This window comes from Tyto alba, unplaced genomic scaffold (genome assembly GCF_018691265.1).
Source record: "Tyto alba isolate M040663 unplaced genomic scaffold, T.alba_DEE_v4.0 Super-Scaffold_8, whole genome shotgun sequence".
In the NCBI taxonomy this organism is placed as follows: domain Eukaryota; kingdom Metazoa; phylum Chordata; class Aves; order Strigiformes; family Tytonidae; genus Tyto; species Tyto alba.
In genome coordinates this window covers 17,862,249-17,875,769 of record NW_024881329.1, presented here as the reverse complement: position 1 = coordinate 17,875,769, position 13,521 = coordinate 17,862,249, and the positions used below count along the sequence as shown (strand labels likewise).

At 40.5% G+C, this 13,521-nt stretch overlaps 2 protein-coding genes across 2 annotated transcripts in view; both read left to right on the top strand.

The window, feature by feature from the left end:
• SHANK2 (SH3 and multiple ankyrin repeat domains 2) overlaps positions 1-13,521 on the top strand; it is a 323,086-nt gene that overhangs the window by 292,997 nt on the left and 16,568 nt on the right. Inside the window, exon 21 of the mRNA XM_033006803.2 lies at positions 13,206-13,336. Coding sequence (XP_032862694.1) covers positions 13,206-13,336 — 131 coding nt within the window. The remainder of the gene's footprint in view (positions 1-13,205; positions 13,337-13,521) is intronic.
• Positions 2,204-8,649, top strand: LOC116965064. Its single transcript, XM_033006805.2, has 3 exons — positions 2,204-2,331; positions 2,428-2,814; positions 7,354-8,649. Exons 2-3 carry the CDS (start codon positions 2,736-2,738, stop codon positions 8,211-8,213), a joined length of 939 nt encoding a protein of 312 aa, XP_032862696.1. The 5' UTR covers positions 2,204-2,331; positions 2,428-2,735; the 3' UTR covers positions 8,214-8,649.

Genomic DNA, 13,521 nt, shown 5'->3' with positions numbered 1-13,521 from the left:
TTTTTTTTCTTCAAATGTTCATATACCCGTGTTAATTAATTTCTAATATAATTAAAAATAAATGGTTTTAGATAATTCATCATAGTTTTGTTTGGTTTTTCCCCTCGGTGTGGAAGCATGAGAGTAAGTGTAAGAACAGAGAAGGCTGCAAGTGTCTTAGGCCCTCCACCTTTCTTTTTTGGTTTATTTTGGTTGCTTGTCTTTCTTTTGTGACTAGGACAAATTTTCAAATGCTGTCTCTTAAACAGATCATCAAATTGCCACTTAAATTCCACCTGGCTTGCAGGGTAGGAGTGGGTATTGACTATATTCTCTGCTTTTTGTTCTTAAACAGAAACCACTGTTAGACAATGACCATTCCTCTTTCAAGGTAGGCTGAATTATAAGGCTTCAGGATTGCAGGTGCATTTTAAATGCCTGTATAATTATTTCATTAATTGAACATGCTGTTAAAGAGCTGGTACTTGAAAATTGTATCTATAGAAAGAATATGAACATATCAGTTTTCTGCCTTCCTTAAAATGACTTTTGATGGTGTGATTATAATATGTAAATGTGACTTATATGTACTAATGTGAAGATATTTTCAGCCCTAGAAACACAAATAAGACTTTCTTTCAAGAAAGTTTTGATATCTCTTTACTGTGAATACATAACAAATCATTTTCATAAATTATGTAATGTTATTTATGAGTACTCAATGTTAAATGATTACTTTTAGTCACTATACAGTTTTTATGTTTTACTGTTTTATTTTGCATAATTTTCCCTTTTTTGGATTTTAGTGTACTTTGTAGAGTTTACAGTATCCCAGAGAACATACAAGTATTTTTACTCAATTTTCATAGAAGGAAAGTGTTTCAGATGGCTTATGTTTTTGACTGTATTGCAAAGCACTTTTGTTATTTCCTCATTATGCTAACTGCTAAAGTAATATTCTCTGCCTATTGTTTTCAGTATGGTAAATATGTGATTTTGGCATTGTGATTTAAGCACAATCCTGCAAATTGTTCACTTGGGGTGGGGCTGGAAGAAGTTAATTCCAGATTAAAATGTGCACGTGGTGGCAGATTTATGAGGATTAGCCTAATTGTCTAAATGAAAACTCAGATAATTCCATTTCTGTGTATTTTTTTAACCATACAGTTACATGACACAACTGTAGGCTGAACTTGTTTTTTCTTTCCGCTAAATATGATCATAAGCAACAAATTTGGATTCAAATCATAACCTTTGATATTCTTACTCTGAAAACAGTGCTTTAGCTAAGGTTAGCCTTTAAATTCTTAGCAGTATGTTGAAGGCCTAGGTATACTTTACCTACTGGTCTTTGACAAATTTTTATACATCTGTTCTTATTTGAATAGCTAAAAAGAAAGACATTAGTTTTCAGTGGGCATAGCTGATGTAATGGAGATCCGTTTTTAACCATCTGCAATTAGGAATCACCTGGTTTTCCCCAGAGGCACTAGAGATCTATTCATCAAGTACAATTGCTGCTATGACAAGCAACATTATCATATGAACTTCTATCGTCTGACCAAGCTTTCTTGTGAAATCAGTAGGTTCTCATCTTTCTGCTACCACCCTATTAGTATTGGAAAGCTGTTCTAGAATTTTGTTCATCTGCTTCTTTGAAAGCGTTGTCTAGATTCCTGTAGGTACCATTTGCCCAAATTGTCCTTTACATAGTTCCCCCCACCCACAGACATTCACCCTGAAGTATTTATCAAGTTACTTCCCAGCTATTCTTTTACAAACTAAGCAGGGCAAGGTCTTTTGCATATATATGGGAAGTGACAAAAGAAATACAATGTAAGTAAGTGCACCTACTTGTTTTAGATGCTTTTTTTTTTTTTTCAGACATGCAAACTTATAATTATACACATAATCACTCCTGGTCTTTATGCTAAGAACAAGCTACTTATAGTTAAAAATAAAATAAATTTTAAAAGTTAATCCATATGATAAAAGCAACACCACAGCCATATTTTTATGTAGTTTAAACGAATCTCTGTGCATTTTTAATAAGCACACGTAAAGACTACCCCTTTAGTTTTAGTTCTGCTTATGTAACTGATTTTTGCAGATTATTAACAAGGAAACAAATTTTATCAGCTAATGAAAGACTTTAAACTAAACTTGCAAACTCATATTTAGGGAAGGCGATGGAACAAAATATGTGCATATGCAGTACCTGACATTAAGGGCCATGTGCCTAGACCTGTTGACACCAAGGAAGAATGAATGTCCTGTGTTCCCATCACTTTTCAAAAGGAAAAATACATGTGCCAAATATTTGACTGTGGTTGACTGCAGATGCTAGAAAAGGTGGGTGATACTACAGCATATAGGTGCAGTTGGCACTGTATGAAGTTTTGCATAACTGATTGCGCCTGGTACAGTTTCTGTCTGTATCTATCTTAGGTATTTACAAGGCATCTATCACCTTGGTACCTAAGCAGTTTGAAAAATGCACCCACCCCAGGAGGCATGATGCAGATACAGGCAGAGGCCCAGGTCCAGAGCAGCAGAGGCAGGTCCCAGGAAGCTCCCCAACTGTGTTACCGCTGTTGTTGAGCTCCTGGCCCACTTGTTGTGGCCAAGGAACATCTCCACCTACTTGTCAGCAGGAAGACGGTACCCCACCCCTCACGTCCAGCTCCACTGGTGGGGAGTCTGAAAAGGAAAGATAATGGAAAAGGCAACGATCCAGTAGCAGAGGTGAAACAGAAATGGTGGGATTTCAAAAGGAGGGATTCTTAAAGAGCAGCACATCTCAGGGGAGGGATCAACTGCCAGTCCAAGTGGCAGGTAAGGCACAACACAGGCATAAATCTCAAATGTTCTTCAGTGAACAAAAGTTAAAGAAATACCTCTGATGTCTCTAAAGTTTGTCTATATCCAAAGCCCTGCTCTGTTCTTGGCCTCTGTCTCAGTCCTCTATCCCTACAGCTGAATCGACTGTTCAGTTCTCTGTGTATCTCAACCCAATAATTGCTACCATCCTAAACATGTCTAATAACAAACTTAAAGGACTCTCACTGGTAATGAATGTTGTGGTGCAAAGAGACAGCATGGCATAGCAGTGCTCCAAAATGATGGGCATACTCATAAACCTAAAGGCTGGAATAATCCTGGCTTCTAATCACCATGTTCATAACAGGATCAGCCAAACCACAGATCACCCCTGCAGGCACAAAAGATGGAGCAGTTCTCCTGTGGCCACCAGGAGCAATTGCTGATCTACCACATCAGACCAAGCTCTGTATCAGCCCCGTGCAAACACCCGCTCAGGCAGCCAGCGACGGGCTTCGCTGCAGAAACAGGAGGCATGTCTAACAGGAAAGAAAGGAAGATAGCCAGGACTTTGATGAAGGTTCACTAGTTACTATTACATGGACCACTTTAATAACAGATCTCATTTTTTGTTTAAACATGACAGAATCAGCGAGGTAAAACAGAAAAAAAGTCTTCAGAAACCTGAGAGTCCCATGTGACTTTTGGAAACAGCTGCATAGTACTCACAGTGATCAAATGCTAAAGTGCAGTGGGTCACTGACTTCCAGATGTTTATATTTCCTTTAGCCCATATGCATGCTCCTTTCTGATTCCTTTACTTGGTCATTCAAGGATCAAAATGGGAGTCATGCTCTGTCAGAGCAAGGGACATGAGGTTAGGAACATGAAGCAAGTCACAGCTTTGGAGACAGTTTGTTGGCTGGTATCACTAGGTATAAACATAAAAATATCTATAAAAGACAGAAGTGACCTGTTTTGCCTGTAAGTCATATATATTACTGTGAGCAAAATGCTGCATGTAGAAATGGTGTGTAAGGTGTAAACAACTAGAAAGATCAGAAAATCTGGCCTCTTCCCTTTGCTTCACACCTAAGGAAGCTAGCTGTTCTTTGTACCCATTGTATTTAAAGCTTGGTTTTAAAGGAGAGATATTTTTTTAAAAGACAGTTAACAACCAAGTAAAATTAACCATGTTGATATATAGTTTAGTCCATAGCTGATTCTGACTTGACAGTCTTAGTGCCCTCTCTCTCTTTTTTTGTTTTCTTTTTTTTTTTTTTTTTTTTGTGGAAGTCACTCCTTTGCCAAGGAAATGAGATAAAGGCAGTTAGCTGAGGTAAACTCTTTCAGCCAGCTTTAATTGTATGGTGGGCAGCTGTTCAAAGCAGTCAGCCTCTTCTCTGGCCAGTAAGGACAGTTTCTGGCCGAACAAAGTTTTCCAGTCCCCTACTGTAACTGGCACACCTTTTCCACAGCACCAACCTAGCCACTGGTGCAATCTTCTTCCTAAGATCTGGTCTGAATTTAGGGCGACCTTTGGTCATCAAGGAATGGATTTATTGGGCAGAGACTGACACAGTCATCAAGGTGGTGTCAGCCATTGACCTTGAGGCAGTTTTCCCATGATTGCTCTGTAGTGAACAAAAGCTCGTGTAAGGCCATGACTGCAGCGCACCCTCGGTTTCCCCATGCCCCATGCCAATGCTTCACAAAGCTTCCAGAAACCGGAGATACTAGAGTTGTTGAGCACTTTGTTACGAATAATAACAGTTATGAATATTCCTCCTTTTCATTGCTAGTCAAGTTAACAAACCTATCCTAAAACCTGTGAATGTATTCATTATTCATAAGTATTCGCCAGTAGTTTCCACAATTAACTTTCTGCCCATGGGTTTTCACAGATTGTTTACTTCTACTCTTTGTCATTTGTGTTATCAGTCACCTATGCCAGATGCTGTTGTTTCAGTGCTAAAAGGCTGAAAATACTGATTAGGAGGATAGCAAGTGGTAAATTTTCATAGACAATTAGGAACCTTGCAAAAATTTATTACACTTTTTCAGAGAAACTTTTCTTGGCAAGCCTCTGGCAAATGTGTAAACATGCACAAATAACAAACATATTATGATCCCCCCTGAATCTGAACAAACTAAACTCAGTGATACTATTTACAGAAACATTCATAAATTAATGTGGGGGTTTGGAGTTTTTTTATTTTATTTTGCTTCAGTTTTTTACTTTTAATTTTGTTTGGTTCTATTACTTACCAATTGCTAGGTGGGCTCTGTTTAGAATATTTGTCAGGAAAATGGAGTTTTCAAAGATGGGGAATTTTCTGATGATACGTCAAAAGAAATACAGAGATGTTTTGTATGACCAGTGGCTCTACCAGAATGAATATATATGATCCCTTATCTTTCTCTGATTCCATAGAATTTAACCGAAATGTGTGTTTGCTATGTGTGGTAAAAATAGGTCCCCTGGTTTTTTGTTCTTTTTTTCATGTGTACTCAAACAGGAAAATGCTGAGAAAGAATTTCATGGTCCTACACTATAATTGTTAAGAGAGATTTGTTAATGAGGGATTACAGCTATGGCTGTATTAGGCAAAGGGGGAGAGGAATTGCAAAGGAAGAAGCAGTTATTACAGTTAGATTGATATACAGTCCCTTTCAAATCTCCATGGAGTGGAACAGCCAATGATTGCATGACAGTTTGTCCCTAAAATTCATTTTCATAAGGAGCTCATGCCTTTTTACAAATACAATCTCATCCTCACTTTCCATAAAACATGCAACTGGACAGTCCAGCCAGACACAGAGAGAATGTGAATACTTTGAATGTGAATACTTTGAAGTAGTGAATATGCAAAATACGCAAATAATATTCATTATTGTAACATTTAAAAAATTATATTTATATTAAGCCACACAGAATCCCTTTTAGAGAAGGATAGTATTGGAGGCACTTGGGTGTAGAAATAATGAGTGCCACATTAGGGTAGACAGGGACTGATATATAGGAGGAGGGATCCTTGGGTTGTCAGAAGGACCTTTGATTTAAAACCATATGAAATAAAAAAAAATAAATATAAAAAAATCAAGCAAAACCCCCTGATTCATAAACAGAAACAGAAGTATCATTTAACATGACCTCAACAACACCTTCCAGTTTTAAGCTGACAGCCTGACAGCTTCAAATTGAGGTCTGAAGAGCAGCTTATAAAGTATTTCAAAGAGCAGAAATTAATCCTTAAAGAATAACTTTTTTTTTAAGACTGGGATGCCAGAGAGTAGGCATGACACTGATCTGGCATCACTGTAGCGTGAGCAGCACAGCCAGCCAGCTAGCAACAGTCAGCCACTGCTGTTCAGGTCACAGTCTTACCAACAACAGCGCTTCTCTCATGTATCCCTTGCCTGAGTGTGAGAAATGCAGGTCCTTTGGGCTACCATACTGCAACATTTTAGCCAGACCGCCCCAGATAAATTTCTGATGACCAAATTGTCCCCCCCCCCGGCCCCCCCCCAAAAAAAATAAAAAATCAAAGTGGACTCACTTTTTTTTATCTGAAGCATGGAAAGGGTGAGAGTTATGGCCACTGACTCATGTAAACAAGAATGGTGCTGGGCAGATTGTGCTCTACTGTGAGCCAGTGATCGCTGTGGGTGCAAAAAGCTTAGCCATTTCTAGCCTTTGGGAGTGCATTTTACATAGGGGAGGATTTAGAGTAAGCACATACATAATATCCTCCTCATTAACATCTGTAACAATGCCTCTTTGCACACTAAGCTGCCACAGGGAAGCACTTGCACCCAGATTTCCACCATGTGCCCTCAGGCAAGGGAAGAGGTAGCCAGGGGAGGGCAAAACTAAGTTTATTTTCAGAAGATGATGAGATCCTGGCGAGCAATGCCCTCAAATAGCGTTACCTACTGTTTGGAGAAAAGAACAAGAGAAATTCAGCAAATGTTGGGGAGGGCATTGCTCGCGGGATAAGTGCTGTGGACAGCCACCGTCACGCTGCAGCAGTGATTTGGGAGAGAGCGCACTGGGGGGGTGGGGGTGACGTGAGACGTCGGACAAAAGCGAAGATAGCCAGCAGTGCTTCAGAACAACAAAGGGCTGCCCTCAGCCAGTGGTGGAGCACATCTGGCACCCCAGGAAGCTCAATTGGACACTTGGCCCTGAGCTCGTCCCAGGGATTTCTGACTGACACCACTGCAGTGCATAGGTGAGCTTTTTGATAGGTTCACTGACATTTCCTGTCACAGTCACGATGAGGTGAATTGGTAGTTCCTGCCTTGGGATGCAGCATGGCTGTGTGTGTTATGGGTACAGGACAGTGTGCATTTATACCAAAAGTGATTAATAACGTCAACTGCCACGTGCCCAATGCAGTCACTAAACTTTAGTCCGCCCTTCCGTTTGCCCAAACACATACACTCTGGCTTCCCAACTGGCTTCTTTCTATGTGTTGTCCAATGCATGTAGATACCTCCATCTGCCTGGCCTCAGATACAGTGGTTGTTGCTCCTCTATTTGATTGCCAGATGTCACTGGGGAACAAGATGGGGAGGTTCCTGGATCCTCGGGGCAAGCCGGCCGTCACCGAGGGAGCTCGCCGTCCACGCCGGCCGAAGAACAGGAATCCTCGGTGCCTGCCTCTGACGAAGACTCGCCGGCCAGGACCACAGAGAGCTGGCAGTGGCCGTTGTCCTCGTCTGAAACGCACAGCAACGTTGGGGAGGATTTTGAGGGATTTCAAACGCCAGCGCGGACTCCGGAGTGTACCATGGACATACAGTCTCCTGGGGATCAGTCACTCAGTAGGACTCCTCAGTTTGAAAGTGACTCTCCTGATGAGGAGGGAAATGATGAAATGAATGAAGAGCACTGCGGTGTTGAGCCTGTCCCTAGGGATCGGGGTTGGAGAGGGCAGCCCCAGCTAACAGAGGGAGAGAAGCTGTTGATGGAAACCAACAGTAGGATTGTGCAGCTGCTGGAAAATATCAAGAGGGAGCATGCACAGTCCATGGGTCTCATGTCACAGTCCATGGGCCGTATGGAGCTGCAGCTGGGCATTGTGGCTACCTCCACAAGAGCCATCCATAACTACCTGTCAGAGATTTTAGCTTTCCTCAAGCAGCCAAGGACGCAAGTCCTTGAAACACGCATCTCCCAAAGAGCCACCCCCCATGTCGAGTTAACTTGTGCCTCGACATGGACTGGTGAGGACGCAGTGGCATCCTCCACTGTGTGCTTACCAGGGGCCGAAGGGACGAGCGACTCTCGAGAACCACCGCAGGCCACGCTGCCTTGTCGCAGTGGCCGGCTGCAGAGAGCCATAACCGAGAGGGCCTCGTTGCCCATGCCTACACGCCAGGCAAAAGGGGGAGGGAAGAAAAAATAACCACACCATAGGATTTTTAGGGTTTTTTTTAATGTGCCTGTCCTTTTAATTCTTAGCCATAAGGCCATCAGTGGCAGAATTCAACCATTTCCTACATTGGCTAACATTGTATTCTGGCTGACTAGATTAGTCTAACATTTTGTAGTTTATATTTGCACTGTTAACGATGTGTGCTGCTGGTATTTGAAGAACATTTGCCTCTGTTCTTTCACTTTAACTTCATACGAGCATTTTTTTACTCTGTGCCAGGCATTCATTGCTTTTCTTACAAATACAAGTCATTTCTTGAGGCAGCTGTTTTTTGAGTTTTCTTTCTCCATTATCCCATCCCCTCTGAGCAAGCATTCTGGACTTGGTGGTAAGTATACAGGTCTTGGCAATACTCGCCTCCAAAACTGTGTTCGATCAGTCTTTGCCTGGTGTTTCTGGCATGCCAGCCTGAGGTGTTGGGGTTAGCCTGTACTGGATCATGATCATTCTTATCCTCTGTGGGTCTAACAAGCTCACTTTCTAAGACCCTCGGTGGAGCTAATCCACATGTCTTGGCTATGTCGTACAATAAGTAATGTTGCCAGGATCATACCTCATATTTATCTTTTGGGGCCTATATAGTAATGTGCCACCAGATCTATCTAGGCACCTGACTCTCATTTGCAAAGCTCCTTTTATGATGGATCTGGTGGTTTGATGGGCAGCATTATAATTTTTCCTCTGAGAGAGTCTGGGGATTCGAAACAGGAGTCACTAAGCAATGTGTTCTACGGGGATAAGAGCCATCTCCTGCAGCAAATCTATTAGGAGGAGACTGTCCCCTGTAATTATCACAGATATTAATTATTTAAGAAAAAGAAATAAAAAAAAAAGCAACTTGCCTAGCAGCCAGACCTCTTGAGAATATAAAAGTCATGACATGCTGTTGGGTACTGTGCTACTATGTCTGTGATAAAGAGCTTTTCATCAGAGACGACCTACATGTTGATAAAATGCAACTACTTTCTGTGCCTTTAGGCCATCTAATTTCCTGAGGGCTGGCACCCTGAGCAGAGCATGGGTGCAATTGGTAATCCACAGGGCAGATGGAAATGCACTTTGCAATAAATTATTTTATATCTGTTGGTGCTGCCTCTCTCGGGGGAATTTAATATAGTGGCACTCAAATTGCTATATGCATGCAGAGGCATCAGACTGGCTTATACATGTGGTATCCCTGACAGTTCTCTGAAAGGATGCTGTTACCAGGAGCCCCTTGAGCGGTGGTAACTAATTATCACAGGAGTAGCATGGCTCCTGTGTTTGACTCTCAACATGCCGTTGTAACTTCTCGTAAAGGTTCAGAAGAGTTTATATGGCAAAGCAGTGATGAATTCCTCCTCTAGCAAATACTAGAGAATAATTATAGGCCTAAAAATCCTCTTCTATGATTACAACTGAGCTGCGCTCTCTGTCCAGTGAGCCATAGACTCTTTTTCCCTGTCTTTCTGCAAGACCGAAGTTATTCAAAATAAAGCAGATAATATTTTGTTATTCTACCAGTCAGCCACGAATTACTCCCTTATAAGTGTGTGTGCGTGCGTGCTTGTGGCTGTACTTTGCTAAATGACCGGTTTAATGATGAAATGCAGCTGACATGGCCAACCTCCATTGTAGGCTTTTTCCACTACAGAATATTTCTTCCCTTCCACCTACATCCAGCTGCGGTCCTTTTAAGATTACCATTGGAGGCGTGCTTCTTTGGCCACACTGACAACACACCTCACACCAGGTGCAAATTTTTGCACAAATTCTGTGGCTTTTTTGTATCTCTTTTGGTAAAACTGTTTGTAAAGGTATCCTCAGAGAATTTCCAACACAAGCTTGTAAGATTCCCCTCTCATTGGTACGAGAAATGCATGCTGCAGAGTATTTAAGATCATGAGGAGGATGGGAGAGAAGCCGATTAGTAAGCCTGACAAATTATTTCAGTATGTGTGGCCTTTTGAACATGTGTTTCTGGTGCATACATGGTTTGCACACTGGTAGTGTGGATACGAACAGCCTAGTTAAAGGCAAAGGAAAGTGCAAGTTTGTCCCAATATGTTTATGTCTTATTTCTTTGGGATGAGTTTGAATGAAACTAAATACCATTCAGCCAGTTAATTTTCTTGGCCTAATCAGCAAGTTTGATAATACAGTGAGAATGTTTTTATTTTGCATAGTGCTTTCACTTCAAAAGTGTGGTGCAGTTGTGGCCAGATGCTAAGATTTTGACGTATTCTGCAGGACCCGCCATGTAGCTGCTGCCATTTAGAATAAATCTTGTTCCACATACTGGCTGCTTCTGTAGCTTCAAATTTTTTGTTGTAGTTTTAAAATGACAACCTCCACTCTACCTTTGCTTTCTGACCAAAGGCAGTAGAGCAAAAGAAGAAGCTGCGCAGAGGTAGCAGTGCTGCCATTGGAAATACTACACAAGGAACCCCTAAAGAGTTCCCTGCAAAGCAGCTTAAGCTTTAACCTGCTCTCCTCTCCCATATCTAAGTGCTTTAGCTAGACTTGACAAGGCACAAAGCACCACTTGAATGGGAGCAGCTATAGGGTGAGTAGGACTGAGAACCTGTCTACAGACAAGAACCCTGCAATAAACTTACACGAAACAAAGTTTTTTCCAACTGGAAATAGTAGATTGTATTAAGAATTGGTACCAACTGATATTTTGGTCAGATCCAAAATTAGGATCTGACTCCTAGTATTGTCTAACAAAATCAGTGCAGTTGGAGGGTGTGTATGTTTCATCCCCAAACAAATATTTTCATGCTTTTCAAGTGTCTGTCGTAGCCTCATCACTCTTTCCCTGTAGCTTTTTGTTGTCTGAACGGGTATATGGTTACATGTGTCTGTTAAAAATAAAGGGGATCAGTTCTTACATGGTTTATTTATATTTCTTATTTACAGATTTTGAGTACCTAGTGCTTCAGTTTCCAAAACTTCCTTCTTTCTGTATCCCAAAGACCAGTTGTTTGGCTTCTGGGATGATAAAAAGGGTGGGAGAGACTTAACAGGAAATCTCTGCCCGGTTGAATTTCTTAGTGATAGATCCCCTGAGTACAATTCTACAGTCTAGCCATATTTTTGCTGTATAGGTCAAATGTTCAAGGTTACACCATTGCTTTCTGATGCCTTTTGCTGAGCAGAAGTGCAGATATTTTTCTTTTAGAAGTTCACAGTTTGTATTACAAAGTCTTATGAAATGTGACTTGAAGTTTGTTTTATTTTTGAATACATGTGATGATTTTAAGAATTTTTTTCCTTTTCTCCTTCCACTGGATGATTTAAAACCCACAAAAATAAAGCAGACCAATGAAAAGAATTGAATGCTAACTTCAATTGAAAAGAAACAGCAACACTACTCTTGTGAGACAGTTTTCAACAGTGTTCAGCTTACTGATTCTGCTCAACCTTTCCTTTCCTGCCTGCTCCCTGACCCTCTGTGACACTGAAATATCCACTTCTAGGACAACCTTCTTCCTAACCAGAAGGCTAAAAGTTCTTCCCTCTCTTCTTCTCCCATTTAAAATATCATCCTTGCGCCAGACAGATCTACTGTTTAGAGGGATCAAAAGCTCTTTTCCTCCTGCCTTACTCCCATCCATATCCATATCCAGGGCCCTGAGTGCGCTGCTCTCCAGTGAGAGGTAAAACTTAAATCCCTAAATATGATATTTGGCATAGTAACACCACCTCTAGACCACCAAAAACCTGTTTTTTTCAAGCCTATCGTATCCTAACCAGATATCTTTGTTTGCTGAAACAAATAATCAGTCATTTGGGAGATGGATCTAATTGCTGAAAATCAACATTGCTCTGACTCACACTGTGGAAACCTAGGAGCCAGGCTAAGGTATATCACTCACATAAATACCACAGGCTATATAACTAATCCTTACTTTGGTGAAACTTCAAAGGAAAAGACATTAAATTAACATGATACGGAAAGCAAATGCAATGGAAGGCATAGTAAGGAAACCTGTTGGTATGATTCAGGTTTGGATTCTAGTACAGATTCAGAATTCAAACTTTTCTGCTGGCTTAGGCTAGTCATTTAATTTCTCCATGCCTTAGTGTCAAAGTGGTAGAAGTGGCAACAAAGGAGCTGTCAGTCTGTAGTTAGCTGAATATACGGTACTTTGAGGTCTTCAGTCTGAGGGAGTAATGTTATGTACGAAATGCTGATGAACCTTGTCTGTGACCGAAGTTGGAGACGGGGCTAAGACTAACATGCTAAGCTTCAGAAGATCTTGATTAAAGTTTTCCCTACATTTTATCATCACGTCATACAATAGATCAGAATCCCAAATCCAAATGTTGAAGTTGTTCAGATTTAGACTTTGCCAAATCTGAAGTTTTCAGATTTGGTCTGTTTCTGACCACAACTAAATACAATCCCAGACCGTCCAATTATTAAAATATAAAATACATATAAAAGCTTCATTTAAACAAATGATGTAGTTACTAATGCTAATTTAATAATCCGAAAGTGTGAATAAATTAGGATGTGATTACTTAAGGAGAATAGGCATAAAAGAGCACTTCTGGAGTACTTGTTATTGTCCAAAATATCACTGAAATTCTGATGACTAAGTACAGTCTGCTTATCTCTATTTGAAACAGTGCTGTACAGATTCATTATTTCTAAAGGTCTTCTTTCCATTTCTATATAGATATTCTCCCTTCACATTTTGAAGGTTTGAAGAAGAGGATTGTTTTTCGAGTCACACTAAGTAAACATTAAATGCATGCAGGCTTAAAACTAAAGCATGCATGTTATGTAGCAGCAATAAAAAGTGCTCGGCTTGCACGACTTATGATGCTCAAGCGTTGCCTTGTTAAAATGCCAAAAAAACTTTTTCTTTGCATTTTTTTGAAAAGTAAATCTCTTCCTTTGACCTTGCAATACTTAAATTTTCCGGTTTTGGACAAATTATATTTATTTTACTGAATACTTTTATATTACAGATAAGGTGGATGAAATAGTACCAGTTTCCAAGCCATCAAGAATTGCAGACAATGCAACTGTGGACTCACGAGTGGCAACTATTAAACAGCGGCCTTCCAGTAGATGTTTTCCCTCAGCTACAGATATGAATGTGAGTGGTAGCTATGAAGTACTGCTTTCATTTCTGAAACCAATTGGAGGGGGTCTTTTGGCAGTGTGCAAGACATACGACAGAAATGAATTTACAAGCACTGATTTATATATTTTACTTTTTTTACATTATATGCATTTTTACATTATATACATTTTACTTTTATTATCTTGTAACTTCAAGGC

What these genes read in the sequence shown, in the direction of transcription:
- LOC116965064 (XM_033006805.2), top strand. Translation starts at nt 2,736, where the DNA reads ATGGTGGGATTTCAAAAGGAGGGATTCTTAAAGAGCAGCACATCTCAG. An exon ending in ACTGCCAGTCCAAGTGGCAG is followed by an intron (nt 2,815 to 7,353) that starts GTAAGGCACAAC and finishes TTTGATTGCCAG; the next exon opens with ATGTCACTGGGGAACAAGAT.